This window comes from Danio rerio, chromosome 14 (assembly GCF_052040795.2).
Source record: "Danio rerio strain M-AB ecotype USA chromosome 14, GRCz13ab, whole genome shotgun sequence".
Classification (NCBI taxonomy): Eukaryota; Metazoa; Chordata; class Actinopteri; order Cypriniformes; family Danionidae; genus Danio; species Danio rerio.
The window spans coordinates 2,090,001-2,112,500 of NC_141034.1; the positions used below are offsets into that span (position 1 = coordinate 2,090,001).

Sequence of the window (22,500 nt, forward strand, 5' to 3'; positions counted from 1 at the left end):
TGCCACTATACTGACACACAAGCATTTGTAGCTCCGCCCTGTTCTGAAAAAGATCTCATTTGAATTTAAAGCAACAGTCACCAAAACACCACAATTAGGATCAAAGCCTGAAAGGGACCGTTTTACAGAGTTATACAGCATTATACACACTCTAGGGACATCATAAACTTATTTTACATCTTATAACAATAGGTCCCTTTTAATCTGACTTTTCTCTGATCTAATATGGATTGTAAGAGTCATTTCATGTTTGCTAATTGTTTCGTGTTCTCTCAGGTCAGAGGTCATGCATCGCAGACACACCACCCTGCGAGAGAAGGGTCGCCGGCAGGCCGTCCGCGGCCCGGCGTACATGTTTAATGAGCGCGGCACCAGTTTAACAGCAGAAGAGGAGCGATTTATGGATGCAGCAGAGTACGGTAACATCCCTGTGGTGCGCAAGATGCTAGACGAGTCCAAAACGCTCAACTTCAACTGTGTGGACTATATGGGCCAAAATGCATTGCAGCTAGCAGTCGGAAACGAGCATCTGGAAGTAACGGAGCTCTTGCTGAAAAAGGATGGGATGGCGCGCATAGGTGACGCTCTACTTTTAGCCATCAGTAAAGGCTACGTGCGAATCGTGGAGGCCATTTTGGCGCATCCGGCGTTCGCAGGAGGATTAAGACTGACTTTGAGTCCACTAGAGCAAGAATTAAGGGATGATGACTTTTATGCCTACGATGAAGACGGGACGAGATTTTCCCACGATGTGACGCCGGTGATTCTGGCCGCTCACTGTCAGGAGTACGAGATTGTGCATATCCTGCTAATGAAAGGCGCTAGGATTGAGCGGCCGCACGATTATTTCTGTAAATGCAACGAGTGCATGGAGAAACAGAGACGGGACTCTTTTAGTCACTCCAGATCCCGAATGAACGCTTATAAAGGACTCGCTAGCGCCGCCTATCTGTCGCTGTCCAGTGAAGATCCTGTGCTGACGGCTCTGGAGCTCAGCAATGAACTCGCAAGACTTGCTAACATCGAGACAGAGTTTAAGGTAAGAAATGAGATTTTTCTACTGGGATGGGAGTGTGGGGGGGAGGGGTTTGCTGCAAGAGGGACTGGTCCACTTCACAGCATAGATGACAGAAAGAACATGATGTAGAAATACTGAAGCAACATCTCAAAACATCAGCCAGGAAATTAAAACTTGGCCACAAATGGCTCTTCCAAACAGATCATGACCCTCAGCATACTGCCAAATTAGTTCAATGTGTTATTTTATAATGTCTTTAAAGGGTCACGAAACACCAAAACACATGTGTTTGAGCTGTTGACAGTGGTATATGTGTCCCACACTGCTAAAAACACTATTAGGACACCTATATTTCACTAAAAAGTGTAAATTGGTTGTTTTTGCGTTATTTCAGGCAAATTTGTACTTCCTGTTTGAAACGAATTTTTGAAGCTGCGTCACGGTCATGACATAATAGCGTGTATTCCAGCGTGCAGACTGGACGTCTGTGCCAGAGTGTGTCTTATTACGTCTTACAGTGTGCTGCATTAATGCATGAGTAAAGCTTGGGTCAAACCAATCAGCGCGCTCTATTGTGCAACTTCATTAATATTCATTATTGTCACCGTGTTTACACCACAAAGACGCCACGTTGTGTTGGCAAAACAAGCATGAAGTGTTGCTTTTATAGTTTGCTGCTGTTAAGTTTCGTTTTCATTTTCTCTCTGTGAGAGCTTATCTGGATCACGTGTGGATTAACAGTGTACGCGACGCTCGACAACAATAACTAACGTGTCTAAGGAGGATTATCGTTTACCTGAGAGCTGTTCTCATCTGCAAACGCTGAAATCTGGATTTGCTTGTAGTATTCTCTTCATAAAGACGCGGCTCTAGTTGCTGGTGATTGTCCTGTCTCTACAGATTTGGTAAGTGAGCGACCAGTGCTCTTTGTTTATTCAGTTTGTTTGTATCGAATTCAGTTAACTATTGCACTGAGTGCAGAAATGTTAGCACCGCATTTTGTGACCGGAATAACACACGCGGCTTTCTGACACTACCTGCCGTGTGCATCTAAGTTTCCGGGAAATGCTGAGTTTTTTTTCTCTCATTCGCCGTGCGGTATCAAACATTGCATGAAAAATACACGCTTGCAGCAGTTCCTCGAATCAAATATCTCGTTTGTCGCGAGAGGCATGAATGAATTCCCTGAATGAAAGAGCCAAACTGCAGTTAAAGTCCAACATTTAATAATTTGGCAAATAATTCGACTACAGATGTCCCTGTAGGTAAAACACCATCCCTTTCTCCTGTCTGTGTGTGTGTGTGTGTGTATTTTGACTCTGAAACTCGCGCGTGCACAAATAGACACTCCCACACCATCCCACTTTAGTTCCTCCGACACTCCCCCCTAAACAGAGCTGGACACTCCCACTTTTCTGACTTTTTCCAAAGTAGAGGTGTGAAAACACTCTGCTGAAACGAGGGGGTTTCATCGCTCTTTAAATATTATATTCCTTCATTACTGCAACTGATTCCTGCCAAATTAAACAGACACATATTCCACTGACCTCTGTGAAGAAATATTCTTTGCGCCATCGTGACTGACATTTCCTGCACTCACTGTTGATTTTCCTTTTTCTTGTTTGTGCCATGGCTCGCCAAAACGTGATTATAAATTATGTTTCTTTCAGTTTGTTCGGTTCGTTTTACTTCATAACAGGAACTGCTGCCTAATTGAAGGCATGTAATAGCGACACCTGGGGCCTCATATACGAAGACTTGCGTGGAAATCATACTAAAACATTGCGTACGCACAAAGCTGTAAATGTGCAAAAATTCAGATGTATGAAACAGTGCGTATGCCGAATCTCACGCATATTCTTTTGTACATCTGAATGAACGTGAAACTGAGCGCAACATGCACGAGCACAAAACCCCTCCCTGCCTCCTCCCCCGTATGAATATGCTAATGACTCTACTTTGGCAAAACCCAACGAAAAAGCAACGGCAAAATCAAGCAAGAAGAGAAACTCTGAACAGAATGTGAATTGGAGGTGCTGCTTTCGGAGGTAGACCGGAGAAAAACAGTTTTATTTGCAAGTTTGTTCTCCGGAATTAACAACAAAAGAAAAAAATAGAGTGGGAGAGTTTAGCTGATGCGGTTAACACAGTTGGGTCTGAACATCGCACTGAGTGAATTAAAAAAGAAATAGTGTGGTTTATATGTGTAAAATGTTGCACTGCTTTTAACAGTCTCAGTGGCGCAGCTCGTAAGACGCAGGTTAACATGTTTGAGTATGAACTCGGTTCGAATCCAGCGTCTGATGAACTCTTTCTTCTTTTTTCCCCCGCTACATATCAGATTTTGCCAACTATTTATCACGAGAAAGACAAGTAGAAATCACTAATAAGTCTGTGCATCATATTTTATTTGCACATTTATTGAATGGAAATGTTTCTGATTCACGCATGCAAATTCATCCTCAGATAGTGCCTTTATAGCAATGTGCGTGTGGTAGATCGCTCAGATTACATTGGGAAAACAGGCGACCGCGGCAAATTGCGCTTTAATGTTTAGCTGGTCAACTGTATGGTATGGAAACCTTATATACCTGCTAGATGAACCCGTCTCATACAGCTGCCATTGCAAGGCTCAGACACTTTGTAGAGCGGAATTTAACACAACTGCCTCTAGGAGTCGCCAATGGAAATAAAACAGACACGCACAAAAAATGTGCGTACGCCAGACATGAAGCTGGCATGGAGCTGCGCACATTCCCACGTTCAGTTAATAGTTAGTAAATCCAAACGTGAGCGATTCTGAGCGTGAAACCTGGCGTGCGCAAAGTTTTTGTGTGTACGCAGCGTTGATACATGAGGCCCCTGGTGGTTATTTATTGAATTACATTCATTTTTGTATAGCGGGCCAGATTCTATTAATGTTTATAAAAAGCCTCCCGGGCCTCCACAAAACTGATCGCGGGCTGCAGTTTGGGCACCCCTGCTATAGAGCAAATTCATCGATGTGTAGCTCTACAGATCCTGAACCATGCAAGCCAGTGGCGACTGCGGAGAGGGGAAAATCTTCACCAACAGGAGAGTCAAGAAAAAAAAAATAAGAATGCCTGTTGTTTAATAGTTTTAGGCCATATTTGATCGACTACAAATGTTGACTACTGTAGTGCTGTCTGATTTACTAAAATGTTATGTTGTTTTTTTATGAAGCTGTAACCTCCGCACTGTGTTTTCTATAATTGTGCCTGAGTCCTGCTGATGGTCAGTTGGAGTTTAGCACTGAAGCAGATTACTTTCAGCGGTGTTGTTGATGTGTCCGGTGGGACTGTCTCTCTTTATAGTGATATCCCAGCGACACACTGATTGTTTTGGGTTTTCCTCTTGAAGTTGGTCTGTTGTTGATTCAGTTTGGTGCTTTGTCTTGTTTTCCTGCTGCGTCACACAACCTCTGCTGAGTCTACACACACACACATTGCCTCTGCTCCTCTAATTATTGTCAGCTCTCATTCCAGTAATGAGCTGTTAAACTATAGAATTTGTTTTCTGTTGAAGAAAGCAATGAAGAAGGGATTAATCAGCTCCAAACCATGTTGAACCCAACATGCATAACATTTAGCATATATGCGTCTTTCGGATGAGACGTTAAACCGAGGTCCTGACTCTCTGTGGTCGTTAAAAATCCCAGGATGTCTTTCAGAAAAGAGAAGGGGTTTAACCCCGGCATCCTGGCCAAATCTTCCCACTGGCCTCTGTCCATCATGGCCTCCTAATCATCCTCATACCATAATTGGCTTCATCACTCTCGCTCCTCTCCACCAATCAGCTGGTGTGTGGTGTGCGGTCTGTGCAATATGGCTGCCGTCGCGTCATCTAGGTGGATGCCACACACTGGTGGTGGATGAGGAGATTCCCTCTAATCATGTGTAAAGCGCTTTGAGTGCCCAGAAAAGCGTTATATATATTTAAGGAATTATTATTATTATTATTATTATTAATATTATTATTATTATTATTATTAATATTAATATTATATATTTTATTATATATTTATTTATTTTTATTTATCTTTATCCATTTATTCATTTTCTTTTCAGCTTCGTTCCTTTATTAATCTGGGGTCGCCACAGTGGAATGAACCACCAACTTATCCAGCATATGTTTTACACAGCACATGCAACCCCTCACTGGGAAATAGCCATACACAGTTACCGGATTTCATGCACTCCGTGTCACATCTTTACAACCCTAGAACGTAGATCCTTAAGCAGACTGCTCCCTAATGACTGACGCAGATCTGATGTGTGTGTGTGTGTGTGTTGTGTGTGTTTGTGTGTGTGTGTGTGTGTGCGTGTGTGTGCGTGTGTGTGTGTTAGTCAGGGCTCAGCTGCTGATATGGACTTCCACTCCACATCTGTAAATTAAAGTGTTCTTCACACAGGAGTGTGTGCAATTAACCAAAGCTCATCTCTGCTGGAGAGTGTGTGTGTTTGTTTGAATGTTAATTTTCACATCCAGTTTTTCAGCAAAGTGTGCACACATTCAGCAAGCAGCATCTGTCTCCTAAAACATACACACGCATACACACACACACACACACACACACACACACACACACACACACACACACACACACACACACACACACACACACACACACACACACACACACACACACACACACACACACACACACACAGTGTTTATACACACACACACACACAATATATAATAATACAATGTATTAAATACAGAGAAAGAAATTTGTAAAAATATTAGTACATTGAAGTAAAACTAGTTGAAATATTTGTTGAAAACTTCTTGAAATCACCCAAGTTTATATTTTATCTAACATTTATTTTTATTTAAATTGATGCAAATAAAATAACTTTTACCTCTAGTTCCAGTAAACATAAAAGCTCTGACATTTACACTGTACACTGTAAAAAATGCTGCACAATTCATTTGTGTTGGCGCAACATGAAGGAATCAAGTTACCTTATTAGTTTTTACAAATGTGAGTGGAATAGGTCCCACTTTATATTAAGTGTCCTTAACTACTATGTACTTACATCAAAAAATAAATACAATGTACTTACTGTGTTAATAATGTATTTGAGAACACTTGTGGTGCTTTTGAGTTGGGATAGAGGTTGGGTTATGGACAGGTTTGGTGGTGTGGGTAGGTTTAAGGGTGGGTTAAGGTGTAAGGGATGCTCAAAAGTGTATTTACAAATGTAATAACAAAAGTTAATTACAGATGTATTTACACACGTTTTTAATCAAGCATAAGTACACAGTAAATGCATGTATTTACACAATAAGTACATTGTAACAAACTATTAATTCCTGTGTAAGTACATATTAGTTTTCTAATATAAACTTAATATAGTGGGACCGTGAAATAAACATAAAACAATTAAGTAGTCCCTTAAAAACCTCAAAAATTGTGTTGTTTCAGCTCAGTAACTAGTTTTTTTTTTCTGAGTCTAGGATGTTTGCAGTTGTTTCTGCATCTTTCTCATCTTGGATCTGCAGAGATGAGGCCTGCGGTGCATTTCTTAGTCAAATCCAATCATTCTCTGCGTCTTTCCACCCTGTAAAAGAGGATTTTTACTCCCCGACCTCATATAAACTGTCAGGTTTTTGCGTCTCTCTGCTTATTCCCGCTGAAGTGCTTCACATTTAAGGGCCATATGGGTGCACAGATAGTCTCGTCTCCTTGAGTGGCTTCTGATGGAAACAAACAGGGCTTTTATCCTGCTGAAAACAGACTGGAGACAAATCAGCGTAGACGCAGACATTCCACGTGTTTCCAGACTCCGCTTGCCGTCGGTAACATCGCATCTGTTGCCCATGGGGACGGATGGAAGGCAGCGGTTTTCTGGGCAGGATTATTGCAGGATTGTTGGGGATGTTCATTAGAGCAGGAGGCAGGTTGGGTTTTAAGATGATCCTGCAGACGGGGGAATGAGGAGAATGGAGGAAATTACTGCTTTCATGCAACCCTGAATGTCAGCAGTTTTCTTTCCTTTAGAATTTTCTATTAGAATTTGAGACGTTTAAATTAGATTAAAGAACTTGAAGGTATTATGGTGCCCATACTATGTATTTATTCAGTGTTATAGTTCAGTGGCGCTATTTCTGCATGTCAGAGCTCTTCAGAGGTTTAAAGTTCAAAGTGCTTGACAAATATCGATTATTTTCTTATAAAAGGAAGTGAAAAGGAGCTGACAAAAAGAGTCATCAGCATTTTCAAGTCAATTGCATTTATTTTTAATTTGCCAGTTTGTTTTTGTTTTTGTATTGTTTTTCTTTTCTTTTCTTTTTGTTTTGTTTTTAGTTCTTGTTTTGCTTTGTCTGTTTTGCTTTCGTTTCTTTTTCCTTTTCTTTGTTTCTGTTTTGCTTTGTTTTCATTTTGTTTTTCTTTTCCTCTTAGTTTTTTTGTTTGTTTTGTTATGATTTTTTGTTTGTTTGAATTTTTTTGTTTGTTTTGTTTTGTTTTTTGTTTGTGTTTTGTTTTGTTTTGATTTCGTTTTATTTTCTTTTTCCTTTTCTTTTCAATTTTGTTTTCGTTTCCTATTTGTTTTGTGTTTTGTTTAGTTTTCCTTTTCTTTTAGTTTTTGTTTTCATTTTGTTTAATTGTTTTTTCTTTTTTCTTTTTGTTTTCATTTCATTTTCTTATTTTGTTTTGTAGTTTTTCTTTTTATTTCATTTAATTTTTATTTTTATTTTCTTTTTGTTTAGTTTTTGTTTTCATTTCATTTTCTTTTTACTTTTCTTTTCCCTTTTGTTTTTTTTTTTTTTTGTTTTGTGGTTTGTTTTAATTACTTTTTTGTTTTGTTTTTGTTTTTATTTTGTTTTCTTTTTGTTTTCATTTTGTTTCGTTTTCCCTTTCTTTTCTTCTTCTTTAGTTTTTTATTTTCATTTCATTTAGTTTCTTTTTCTTTTTAATTTTCTTTTCCTTTTTCTTTTCGTTTATTTTTGTTTTGTTGTGTTTTTTTATTTTGTTTTGTTTTTCTTTTCCTTTTAGTTTTTTTGTTTAGTTTTGTTTTTCATTTTATTTTTGTTTTTTGTTTTCATTTATTTTTGTTTTGTTTTTGTTGTGTTTTCATTTTGTTTTGTTTCCTTTTCTTTTTTGTTTTGTATAGTTCTTGTTGTGTTTTTGTTTTGTGTGTTTTTTCGTTTTTGTGTTTTGATGATGTTTTTTGTGTCTTTATTTTGTTTTTGTTTCTTGTTTTGTCTAGTTTTGTATGTTAGCTTTGATTTGTTGTCCACTGTTATCCTTCCTCTAAATTACAGACATGAATGGCAGAAGTTTATATTCATAATTAAGTAGATTGCTAGCTTAGTCATTATACATGTATTTTCCAAGCGACTTTCAGTTAAATAAAAACCTATTTAACTATTTAAATACCATCTTATACAATTAAAAGCAGATCTATTATGCTTTTTTAAATGGATAATGAAAAAAAGTACTCATTCAAAGCAGCAACAAAACACAAATATAATTTTAAAATGTTCAATGAACTGATTGTTTTCTTTTTCTTGACAAATTTGTGTGGCAAACTCGTATTGTTTCTATACAGCACTAAAGGAGTATATAAAAGAAGCATTAATAATATATAAAGGAGTATAAATAAACTTACCGTGAGGTTAAAAAGTGAAAATGATTGATGCTGTTCAACACATTAGAGCGATTCTGTTGTAGACGTAGTTGTCTGTAATTGAACATCACTCTGATTAATTATATTAGCGTGTAACATTGAGGCTGTAATGGAAAATCCACTGGAGTTACAACATGAAAGCATCCGAGCTGAGTGCTTATAATGGAGGAGGAGAAATTAAATTGCCATTGTGTGAATATAGTCACATTTATTCACTTAACAGACGCTCCGATGCGACTTACAAACGAGTACGCAAACCATTCATCATACTCTAAATGATTAATCTGACTCTCCCGAGTAAAGCACAGAAGAACAACAGTGGAAAGATTTATGTTATGAGTACAAATGAGTGCTGTTATATTAACATCTCATATGCGCCTGAGTCTAAGTGAGAGTGATTGGGTTTTTACTGCAATGCACTTTACCCCCAGCCCAAACACAGGCGCTGTAGGGGAATTGGATAGACTTGGATAGGCATGGGTTTCCTCCTGGTGCTCCGCTTTCCCCCACAGTCCAAACACATGCGCTATAGGGGAATTGGTGAACTACATTGGCCATAGTGCATGTGTGTGAGTGTGTGAATAAGTGTGTATGGGTGCTTCCCAGTACAGGGTTGCAGCTGGAAGTGCATCCGATGTACAAATCATATGCGGGAATAGTTGTCGGTTCATTCCACTGTGGAAACCTCTGAAATAGAGACTAAGCTAAAGGAAAATTAATGAATGAATGAACATGTGTTGTTGATATCTTCACAACAGTCCAGTAAAAAGGGCAAATCTGTTAGAACAGCTATAGCTATCAGTCATAAAACACACACACACACACACACACTCACTCAAGGGTGTGACGGCCTTGTTTTCATCGTTTGACATTTTCACATCCACTCCATCATCATATGCTAAACAGAGAGAGCCGCTAATAGCAAGAGCTGTCACGTAAACAAATCACGGGAAGACTAATGAACAGTCCAGGAGATCCATTCTAGCTGTGTTCATCAGATATAGCCAACCTGTCATTGTTTGTACTAATGAAGAAATGAAGGGTGGCACGGTGGCCCAAACTTTTCAGCCCTCAGCCCCCAAAATCACAATGCCAGTGACTTGCGACCCTCTGGGGTGGTTATAAATGTACAAACCTTGCATGCAACAGTGCACACATACCAATAGGCCCAAGTCTATTCTTCGTTTAATAGTTTTTCAATGTATGCGAATGCTGTTAGTGTCTTTATTATAATGTAATATAATTGTTGTTTATGAAAGTTCAGGACTAGAAACGAGATGAAAAATTGAAGTGAAAGCATTTCTGCAGCGTACAGACAGCAGATGTTTTGAACTTTGTCAGGTTGTAGTCTATCTGTCATCAGCGTTTGCGACTGAGGGCTCTAATTTGAGGGTCCAAAGTGCACAGCGCAGGGCGCAAGCCCTTTCAGGGCATGTCAGAATCCACTTTTGCTATTTTAAGGATGGTAAAATCCGCTTTACGCCGTGGCGCATGGTCTAACAGGGTTGAGCTTGTTCTCTTAATGAGTGATAGGTGTGTTTTGAGAATGAACCAATCAGAGTCTCATCTCCCATTCCCTTTAAGAGCCAGCTGCGTCGCGCCATGAGCGCATTTACTATTTACAGGACGTAAAGTAAGTGGAAGTGGAAAAACTGAGCATTTCACTAGCAAGAAAACCATTAAACAGAGCTTCTACAGCGCGAGAATGAGAGAAAAGTCATCTCATAATCTACTTTCGCTCTCGTGGATAGGGAAACCTTGTACACACAGACATCAATTAGCCTATAAATAATTCATTTAGTTTGTTAAGCGAAAAGATTTGCTTCAAAACTTTTTCTAAATTCAGTTCTAATTTCCAGCAAACGAATAAATGAACAATTATAACAAATGTGCTCAAAAACATGAGTTATATCCAAATACACATGCTGTGCCCCATATGGTCTAAAACCTGACAGGTGGACAAATCTAAGCTTGTTTTTAATAAAACAAATATAAATATGGATATAACAAATAATACTGCTAATAATAATAACATAATATAAAAGCAAATTGTTATGAATAAACTGAAAAAGCCTCCCGAGATGAAGAAGGCATGAAGGCAGTGGTTTTGTCACGATAACCAGCGATCATTCTCCAGAGATCGCTGGTTCTCACACAACAATCCATGGACTACACTTCCGCCTTCTATTGGACTACATATACATACATGCTCTCCGGTCACACTCGCGCCTGCTCATTCATCTAGACCAGTGGTCACCAAACTTGTTCCTGGAGGGCCGGTGTCCTGCAGATTTTAGCTCCAACCCTAATCAAACACACCTGAACAAGCTAATCAAGGTCTTACTAGGTATACTTGAAGCACCTGAGGACTATCAGAGACTCATTACACACCCTACATAAGCCACTCAGTCACCCATCCTGTTTGCCGAGTCTTGTTCGGTCTCAGTGACATTACAACGCGTTTCTTCTTGTCTTGTTTCCCGTGTTGAGACCTTAGCCTTGTTTATCCTTGTTCTCCTGTTCAGCCGCCCGCCTTACGACCTATTGCCTGTGTATTGATTACGACTCTGGATTTGCCTGTGTAACCCCGCTGGTCCTACGCCACCCAACCCGCTCCGAGCTGGTTTCGAACCGGCGACCTTCCGCATGGGAGTCAGGTGCTCCACCAAGGAGGCTAAAGACCATGGCCTCTAGCATCTGTCGCCAGAGCACCTTTAGAGGTCAGAGGAGTGAGGTTTACCTGCACAGCACACACTAGCTGGCCTCCGTTACACTCACCCCCCTAAACCTCACTCCCATCCGGGTCACGGCACCAATGTAACCCCGCTGGTCCTATGGCACCCAACCCGCTCCGAGCTGGTTTCGAACCGGCAACCTTCCGCATGGGAGTCAGGTGCTCTAACAAGGAGGCTAAAGACCATGGCCTCTAGCGTCTGTCGCCAGAGCACCTTTAGAGGTCAGAGGAGTGAGGTTTACCTGCACAGCCCCTACTGGCTGGCCTCTGTTACACTCACCCCCCTAAACCTTACTCCCATCCGGGTCACGGCACCTATGTAACTCCGCAGGTCCTACACCACCCAACCCGCTCCGAGCTGGGATCAAGCCGGCGACCTTCCGCATGGGAATCAGGTGCTCTACCAAGGAGGCTAAAGACCATGGCCTCTAGTGTATGTCGCTAGAGCACCTTTAGAGGTCAGAGGAGTGAGGTTTACCTGCACAGCACACACTAGCTGGCCTCCGTTACACCTGCATATACCTGTTCACACCTGATTTGACCATTGCTTGCTTGACGCTGAATAAACCTGCATATTGGATCTTACCTCCAGTTGTGTGTGTCACCCCCGGGGTTATTTATGTAGGCTAGAAAATAATATGTTTTGTTATATTTTAATCCTTTATATTTGTATCCTATATATATATCCTTATTATATCCTATATATATCCTTAATATTTTTAATCATTTTTCATTTGTAAAGATATTTGTGTATTGCTCTACATCTTGTGTGTATTACGCAGTGTGTAAGCGAGGCGCTGTGCGCTGGACTTTAGACCAACTTTGTTTTGGTCTATTGAAAAATCTATTATATTTTCTCAAAATAGCAGTGCGCCTCAGAATGCCTCCCTTTTTAGACCATGGGTGCACATATGAGCGCAAATGCATTCGCTATTTAAACAGCGTGGCACAAAACGACTCTTGCGCCTAGCTGAAACTAGCAAACAACTAGTGCGTCGCTCCTTGCACCACATTGCGCCGGGTGTATGATAGGGCCCTGAATCTCTCTGAAGCAAGCAAATCCATCTGTGTGTCTTGATCCGTGAGCATGGAGCTGCTTAAAGCTCAAACTGTGAAAGTGTTCGGAGTTTATCCAGACAGAGCTTGATTATTCCCGTGTCTTTGTGCAACGGCTCGTGCTTCAGACACACACATGTACTGTGCGAAAGGATTGGTGTGTAATACTGAAACCGGCCGACTGCTCATTATCTGCCAGATCAGCCATCGGCATCTGTTCCTCCTACAGACCTCAGATCAGTGTCAGGACTCAAGCTGGTGATGTGAAGGAGCCTGCCATGCACAGAGAGTCTGATTCTGTAGATGGACAGACAGACAAACTCCACGAGATTATCTCTCCGACAGGCTTCTGGAAGGGGTTTCTGCTGTCGTTGTGAATGATGATGGTTTCTGAGCTGAAGTTCAGCGAGTTTGCCTTCGGATCATCTGCTTTGTTGGTGTAAAAGTTGTATTTGGCTCGGTTTAAAGTCTTTGTGAAGTCGAAATTTGCAGTGTTTATTTTGGTGGATCAAATCGTTGCTCTTTTTGTAAACAATTAATCTGTGAAATGAAAGAAGAAATCTTCAATCAATGTCTGATCATTTGCTTCCGCATTTGGAGAGATGATCCAACCAGCACTGGCTCATTCTGAAACTGTACCCCCATATACATTTCTGGAGATCGCAAATTATGTATCCAGAAGTACATATGGCTGCTTTTCGTCTTTAAAACGAATGCTATGGGGCGGTATGATGGTGTTTCTTTTCTCGCTTAACAGCTGACCGCTTCGCTGTCACCAGTTTGTCCAATGGCTTGTTGTGTATGTCGGTAGACTTGAGACGCAAAGCGGAGTTGACCGTGACGACAGGGTTTGAGTCCGGCGAAGAATGGTTCCAGAAAGCAGGCAACAAATACCAAAAAACAAAATAAACAAGTAAATAACCGGGTGAGAATGTGGTAATGTTGAAAACACTGGGTTGAGTTTAGAATAGGAGGTGATCGGGTCAATCTGTGCTTTTCAAAACACTCGGTTGAGAAGAAGAGAACAGCATGTGCGAGTGGCACTCGCGAGAGAAATTTGAGATCTTGTCATTCGTTTTCTATGAAGGAATGATGTTAAAAAAAGAAGTGGCGCAGTAGGTTGTGCTGTCGCCTCACAGCAAGAAGGTCGCTGGGTCGCTGGTTCGAACCTCGGCTCAGTTGATATTTCTGTGTGGAGTTTGCATGTTCTCCCTGCACTCGCGTGGGTTTTCTTTGTGTGCTCCGGTTTCCCCCACAGTCTAAAGACATGTGGTACAGGTCAATTGGGTAGGCTAAATTGTCCGTAGTGTATGAGGGTGACAGGCCCAGAAGACATGCCGGCAGGAATGTGTAAAAAAAGTTGTTATCATATGGACAAGTCTAAATGGAGGACTTGTTCCAAAGAGCCGACCCCGCAACCATACGGGACTAAGGCCAAAGAAGAAGAAGAAGAAGAGGAGGAGTTGGAGGTACATCAACATATTGGAATAAGTCTCAGTTACTTCAACCTACTTTTACTTGACTTTAACTTAGGGGAGCTCGATTTTGGGAAACATCATAATCACGATTATATTTGTCAGAATTCTAATCACGATTATTCAAAACAATTACTGTTGAAGTCAAAATTATCAGCGCTCCTGAGAATTAAAAAAATATATATATATTTCCCAAATGATGTTTAACAGAGCAAGGAATTTTAACAGTATTTCCTATTATATTTTTCCTTCTGAAGAAAGTCTTATTTGTTTCATTTCGGCTAGAGTAAAAGCAGGTTTAAAAATTTTTAAACCTCTTTTAAGGTCAATATTATTAGCCCCTTTAGGCAATATATATATATATATATATATATATATATATATATATATATATATATTAGGGATGTGCGGAGCAGCCGGTATTTGTATTTGTATTTGTATTTGTTGAGGGGGAAAAGTATTTGTATTTGTATTTGTATTTGTATTCGAGTAAAATTCAGAATGGCGCAGAAATATATATTTTTTCTATTACACTTCTAATTTACGTTATAGTGAAAGTATTGTTTAATTATACCCATTATATAAATTATAGATATGCAATATTGGCTGTTGTTTTTGAACATGTGATAAGAAATGTCATTGAAAAGAAAATAACATAGAAGCCATTATCTCATCCATGGTTAAACCAACAACTAATAAAATACCATTGTGAATATTATGAACCCCACCACCACCGTTCTTGTGGAAGGACACTGAATAGACAGAATAAAAACAAATAATACTTCAAAAAACTGTTCTTCTTCTGAAAGAACTTTTTTCCAATGGACAGAATTCCAAAAATAAGCTAAATAAATCTAAATAAAACCCTGCCTGGGAGATCTGGCAGAACAAAAGTATTCTATATAATACTAAAAGATGCAGCCTTGCTATTATCATCTGCCAGCCACAAAAAAGACACAAAGTTTGTTTGTTTGTTTATTTAGAGATATCTGCAAATATTTTTCAATGGAAGTCAATGGAGGAATATGACTAGTCAGTCATAATATATTTGCAGATATTTCTAATCTGAATTATAATTATGACAAGTCAAAATATAATTAGAGATATCTCTAAATATATTTATGGATAGTCTGAACAAGGTTTAAATGCTAAAACGGCTTGCCATACGCACAGTGGCACAGTGGAGATTTCTCTAGTTTTATCGTTTCAGTCGTTTGTTATGCAGTGACATGCAGTCAGATATTTCGCCAAACAGTCCTTAGGGATGCGGTGACACGCAGTCAGATATTTTACCGGACAGATCCGCCACTTTTGGCGCGCATAAACAATCATAAAGCTCTCGTGCTGCAGGAATGAGGAGGTCTGCTGAAGGCGCGCAGCTGACGTGCAGTGAGGAGTTTGCGTCTTTAATAAACTACGGCAGTTTGCGATCACTGAACAGTAAGAATGATTAATAAATCCATATCAAACAGTCCCTTAACAGTCACGTCTCGCTTTCAGTTTCGGGCTTTGGCGCGTTTTGCACTGAGCGTGTGTCTTTCTCTCTCTCTCTCTCTCTCTCTCTCTCTCTCTCTCTCTCTCTCTCTCTCTCTCTCTCTCTCTTTCTCACTCACTCACTCACTCACTCACGCGGGCATGCACTGTGGTCTCATGAGGAAACGCTGCTTTTTGATATAGTGTTTTTCTTGCTCCCGAATACAAATAATTTTTCAAGTATTTGTTCGAATCAAGTATTCGTAAAAACACGCTATTCGTGCCTTTCCGAATACCGTATTCGGGTTCGGCTCCACCCTTAATATATATATATATATATATATATATATATATATATATATATATATATATATATATATATATATATATTTTTTTTTTTTTTTTATTGTCTGCAGAAGAAATTTGCACTTTGAATTTGAATGCTTCTATTTTGAAAAATATCTAGTCAAATATATTGTCCTGTCATTATAACAAAGATAAAAGAAATCAGTTATTAGAAATGAGTAATTAAAACTATTTTGTTTAGAAATGTGTTGAAAAAAATCTTCTTTAATTAAACAAAACTTTGGGGAAAAGGGTTGCTAATATTATTTTCCTCCCTGTAAAGGTAAGAGAAATAAATAAAATAGAATAAAAATATTAAACAAACTGTGCTTTAAGCATCTTCACTGTAAGAAAAACACTTCAGCTACAAAAGTCCTTCAGTCAAGAGCAGTGAGGGATTTTCTCCTTTTGTTATTTGATTAATACTGATCGATTAATGGTATTTCATAATCATTACAAGCCAAAATCGAAGTTGAAATCGGATTTTGGATTAATTGCACAGCCCTAATTTAACTCTTAATCTTGACAAAAAAAATTAAAATCCATATTCATTTATGACTGGTTAATATATATATATATATATATATTTAAGGTAGCATGGTGACTCAGTGGTTAGCACTGTGACCTCACAGCAAGAAGGTTGCTGGTTTGAGTCAGTTCCCGTTTCTGAGTTTGCATGTTCTCCCCGTGTTGGCGTGACTTTCCTTCGGGGGCTCTGGTTTCCCCCACAGTCCAAACATATGCGCTATAGGGGAATTAATGAACTAAATTGGCCGTAGTGTGTGTGTGTGTGTGTGTGTGTGTGTGTGTGTGTGTGTGTGTGTGTGTGTGTGTGTGTGTGTGTGTGTGTGTGTGTGTGATTGAATGTGTACGGGCGTTTCTGGGTTGTGGCTGGAAGGGCATCTGCTGTGTAAAACATATATGGGCATAATTGGCGGTTCATTCCACCATGGCAACCCCTAAAAATCAGGGACTAAGCTGAAGGAAAATTAATATATTACATCACTGAGACGAGCTGAAGCGATTCAGTTTATTTCAATTATCCGAGGTGACCAAATACAAAATAAATAATAATTGGCATTTCATGAATTCAAACATCAACCATGAATCTAGAACTTTAAATGAAAACTAACAATGGCCGTTTTGGAAACAGTGTTTCCCGTTGCAGACTGCTGGAGAACACTCCATGTCGTTCTACCAACTACAAACCCCATCATGCCCTTCACTCACACACCTGTTTCAGGTCACCACCTGATTACACACACACAGCTGAAGCTGATATGCAAAAATATATGCAAACTTTCTCTTTTTCATCTTGTCCTATAAAAATATGTAAGTAGACAGATATATAGACTGATTCCTGACAGACGAGTCCCCTTATTGATCCCGTGGACTTGCCTGAACACCCGCCAGAGACCTATTCATACTTGCAGGTTCTCCACGATGGACGTCCAGCATTCTCCAGCCTCCGCTGTCTAGACTGCAGCTCTGCAAAAGAAGTTTGGCCAGAGGAGAAATGGCCATACCCAACTGAGCTTGGTTTCTCTCCAGGTTTTTTTAAGTGGTGAAGTTTGTTCCTCCACTGTCGCTACTGGATTGCTTGGTTTAGGAGCTGCTCATTGATGGATTTGCTCTTCAGCGTTTGGACTTTCAGCAGTGAAAATGAAACCACACTGAACTGAGCTAAACTGAACTTCAGCTCAGAAAACTGGACTGACACATGTTTTAATTCACTATGATCTTCTATGTTAAGCTGCTTTGACACAATCCACATTGGAAAAGCACTTGAGAAATTAGCATGAGTTGAATTTAGTTGAATAGTTTCTCGATTATCCTCATGGTGGAACAACGGTAATGGGATTTGTTTGACAGGTGGGCGTGGCTTCAATCTAATCTCTCTCTTGTTTATCTCTCTCTCAGAATGACTACAGGAAGTTGTCAATGCAGTGTAAAGACTTTGTGGTGGGCGTTCTGGATCTCTGCCGGGACACAGAAGAAGTGGAGGCCATTCTGAACGGAGACGTGGACCAGAATCCCCCCGCGGAGCTCCAGAGACCCTGCCTGAGCCGCATCAAACTCTCCATCAAATATGAAGTCAAGAAGGTCAGGACAGCCTCAATACACACTAACACAATAATACTGATCAGTTTTTTAAGGTTCCATGAAATTAAAATGAAATTTTTTAGATATTGGTTATCAGTATTGTTAGTCTTTTTTGGATATCTATTATCAAATGTACACCAAAGCAGGGACAACATTTACGTTTACAAGATAATAAACTGAGGAAAACATGTAAAGCTTGTAGTTACGCATGCGCTTTTTTTCACATCACCTCATACTTGAGTTTCTCATCAAATCTTCTGACCAATCAAATGCTCTCTAGTGTCTAACATGCCCCTCCCCTTCTCATTCGCTCTTCATTTGATGCGCTTGAGCTCAACAACTCTCACTGGCAGAGTTGAGATCAAACAAAATGCTACTGGCTTTTTAATAAAAAGGGGCGGAGCTACAATATGCCCCGCCCTCTCTTTATGTTTTAGTTGAGATTACATCAAACATCAAATAAAAAATGCACATTTCAAAGCACGTCACGGGACATTTCAGATATGTTCTGAAGCATCATTGGTGTATGTATATTAGCAGGCTTTCATATGAGCATTAAATCACATAAGCTGCGTCCCAAATCGCATACTTATGCACTATTCTACGCCAGTTTGTAGTATAAATAGTGTAAGTAGTGTGTTCACCCTAAAAATAATAAGTGCACTTTAATTACCTGGATGATGCACTCATTCAGCCGCTAAAATGAAGTGTGTAATGATGGACACTTCACGCACTCAACGACCACAGGTTTGCCTACATAGCGGAAGGGGCGGAGCTATCGGACGCACATGTTGGATCACTTTATTTGTTTTGGATGGTGAAAGCAAAATTCTCCTACGAGAGTGATTATAGCGCCTCCCGATGGTGAATGCGGTTATACTCACGGCAGGTATTATTTGATAATTCGTTCATTTATTTCACTGATATGGCGACCGACAAACGTCATCAGGGAAACGGTTTGAATTTCCGCTTAGTAAAAAAACATTAGTGTGCCATTTGGGACAACGTTACATACATATACTATCCTGTTGAGTGTGTAAGTGCATAAGTACATAGTGCATAGTGTGCCGTTTGGGACGCAGCTATTGTAGTACCTCAGTATTCTCTCACAGATGTTTATAAATGATATACTGATTCATTCTTATTACAGTAACTACAGTTATACATTCAAGATCTTTGTCTTCTGGTGTTTGATTAACATACAGAAGCAGGTTTATTGTGCTTTAATAAGAGGTTAATGCACGGATCAAATATACTGATGCCCATCTCCAAACTTGTTACATTAATTTAACACATTACCAACTTTGTTTACTTGAATAATTTCTGAAGCAGACGCTTTGTTATCATTTTTGTGTATGTGTCGATCAACTTTTAATAATTTGGAAAAGAAAGCAAAGTTTTGTACTCATATCCACTAAATGCACAGGTGAAATATATTGATGCTCATACAGTATAATATTAAATGCATGTGGAACCCCGCCGGTCCTACGCCACCCAACCCGCTCCGAGCTGGTTTCAAACCGGCAACCCTCCGCTTGGGAGTCGGTTGCTCTAACAAGGATACTAAAGACCATGGCCTCTTTCTCTAGAGCACCTTTAGAGGTCAGAGGAGTGAGGTTTACCTGCACAGCACTTACTAGCTGGCCTCCGTTAAATTCACCCCCCTAAGCCTCACTCCCTTCCGGGTCACGGCACCAATGTAACCCCGCCGGTCCTACGCCACCCAACCCGTTTCGAGCTGGTATCAAACCGGCAACCTTCCGCATGGGAGTCAGGTGCTCTACCAAGGAGGCTTAAGACCATGGCCTCTAGCGTCTGTCGCCAGAGCACCTTTAGAGGTCAGAGGAGTGAGGTTTACCCGCAAAGCACACACTAGCTGGCCTCTGTTACATATGCTAGGTGTTTTCAGAGAGGCTAGCATTAGCAGTATAAACAGTAGACTGAGACTGAAAGTCCTCCTGTCTGTGGTGTGTGGTGTGTGTGCGTGTGTGTGTGTGTGTGTGTGTGTGTGTGTGTGTGTGTGTGTGTGTGTGTGTGTGTGTGAGTGTGTGTGTGTGTGTGTGTAAAGTGGTGTTGAGAGTCAGCAGACAGCAGTCAGCTCAGGCGGTCTGTGACGGAGTGGAGGAATCGTGAGGTTAGTGAGAGGTTTTCAAGTCTGAGTCTAATCAAGCATCTGAGTGCTTCTGTTCTTCACCTCGGATCAAATCCTGATTGCTCGACTGTGTCCCAGATGGAAACTCACTTCTCTGAATGCTAAAAAAAAATCTACAGCTTCCTTACAGTCTGACTCCAACCTCAAACTCCACAGACAATGAAGACAGCCTGATTTAGACTAGTCATGCCTCTGTAATGCTGTGTTTAGCTCTGTATAAGTCCTCATTTTTTCTTAAAAGGGTCTTCAAAAGTCTTAAATTTGACCTGCAGGTACTTTTTAGGTATTACTTTGTGCCTTTAAGGACCTTTTAGGAACAAAAATGGACCCAAAAGCCACCCCAGGGACAGATTTTGTGCCTTTATTTTTGAGAGTGTTGTATTGCTATACTTATGGGGACATTTGGTTGTCATGAGGTAACAAATAAAAGGCGCACACACATGCACACACACGAGGATGGGCCTGTGTTGACTCATCTCAGTCGTTCTTTAATTTCACAAGATAAACAAAAGTCACAATTTTGTTCAGGGAGGTGTGTGATGACCTGCATCACTGTGGACATCAGTGTGTGTGTGTGTGTGAGACCTGTGCTGATGGCGCAGGTGTTTAATGTCACGTCTCAGAGAGATTGAAGCAGTTTCTCAGACTCCCCGTTGAACACAGTCTGCAGGAACTCTATAGTAATGCAAATATTCTGGGAATATATGAATATATTGAATGCATTTCAAATGATCCGGGCTGCTCTCTGCATTCATTTTATGGTTTGTGTGATTAGTTATTAGTTTTAGATTAAACATCTGAGGCAAAGCTGATACTGAACTGGGATGTAACTGAGAAATAGCTTTGAGCAAGCAACATTTGAGCGATGAAAGAGATGCCATAGTTATTACCTTATGGAATCATCTAAAAACTGTGTTATTTTTATGCATTCGCTTAAAAGGTGTGTAGTCATTACTAAATGTATTGTCATGCTGATGTTTAATTAGTAAATATGTTTTATAGCTTCAGATAAACCAAATAGATAAAAATAATAACTGCGTGGAGAGAATTATTATTTTAAAATAGTAAATAAAAGTAAAACAATAAAATAAATTGACTTTTACTAAATTTAAAGTCATTTTGAATAAACAAAACCTTGTTGTTTTCTTTCCATTCAGTAATTATTTTTATTTGTTTGGTTTCTTTGAAGCTAAAAAAAAAACGTACTACTAATAAAAACATCTGCATGACATAAAATTTACTTATCACATTTTATTTTTTTCATTTATTTATTTATTTATGTTTTAATAATAATATTTATAATTTAATAATTAATTTTAATAATATATTTTTAATAATTTATTAAATTAAATTAAATTAAATTAAATTAAATTAAATTAAATTAAATTAAATTAAGAGGAATTGTCCATTCTTTCATGCAATGATTTTTTCACTTTCGCTATGATCATTTTTTTTTTCATTATTTTATTTTATTTTTCGATTGTTCAGTTTTATTGTATTTTTTATTGGGTTAAATTTATTTTTTATTTAATTTATTTTACTTAGTTTTTTTTTGTTTAAATTAATTTAATATATTTAGTTTTTTTGTTTATTTATTTTTAATTTAGTTTTATTCGTTTTATGTTAATTTTATTTTTAATTAATTTCATTTTTTATTTATTTAATTTATTTAATTTAATTTAATTTAATTGTATTTTATTTTTGTCTCATTTAATTTAATAATTTACTTAATTATACTTTTAGTTTAATTTAATTTATTATTGTATTACATTTTTATTTCAATTTAACGTTTAATTTGTTTTTCTTTTATTTTATCTTTATTTTATTTCATTTATTTTATTTTTAATTTAATTTATTTTTAATTAAATTTTATTTAGTTTTATTTACTTTAGTTTTATTTTATTTTTAGTCTAATTTAATTCATAATTTAATCAAATGTTTTATTATAATTTTTCATTTTATTAATAGGAATTTTCCATCCATTGTTTAATTTTTGCATGAGTGATCATTTCACTTTATTCAGTGGATGAAGTGAAGATGTTGATCTGTCATGTCATTTATCGATGCTGTGTCTTTAAAAGGATCATGACCTTGTTATCCAGATAATATGAGGTTAATTAGTTTCTGTGGCCTTCAGCGTAATGCAAACACTCCTGAGAGAATCACTCATTACAGGCCAGCTTGATTGAATCCTAATCATTTTCAGATTGTGATTGATATTTGAACAGAGTTATTGACTGCAGATCTGTGACAGCGACGGAGCCTTCAGCTGAACGCAGCCTTTAAGGAATATAGTAATCATCATGTATTTATTAGATGAGCACACTTGAACAACGCAATATATCATAATTACCAGAGAAATTTCCTTGGAGTTTTGAGTTGAGGGCATCAATTAAAGAATCCCATAGTGATTATTACAATGTGTTAATATTGTGGATCTTCACAGTCCAGTTTAATTGTTGATGAACATGAGCTGGAAAATGTTC

General features: G+C 38.8%; 1 protein-coding gene across 8 annotated transcripts in view; it reads left to right on the forward strand.

The window, feature by feature from the left end:
• Positions 1-22,500, forward strand: part of trpc7b (transient receptor potential cation channel, subfamily C, member 7b) — a 112,375-nt gene that overhangs the window by 46,799 nt on the left and 43,076 nt on the right. For all 8 annotated transcript variants that reach the window (XM_087280030.1, XM_087280034.1, XM_087280032.1 and 5 more), the window contains 2 exon segments: positions 277-1,039; positions 17,680-17,862. In XM_087280030.1, coding sequence (XP_087136156.1) covers positions 277-1,039; positions 17,680-17,862 — 946 coding nt within the window.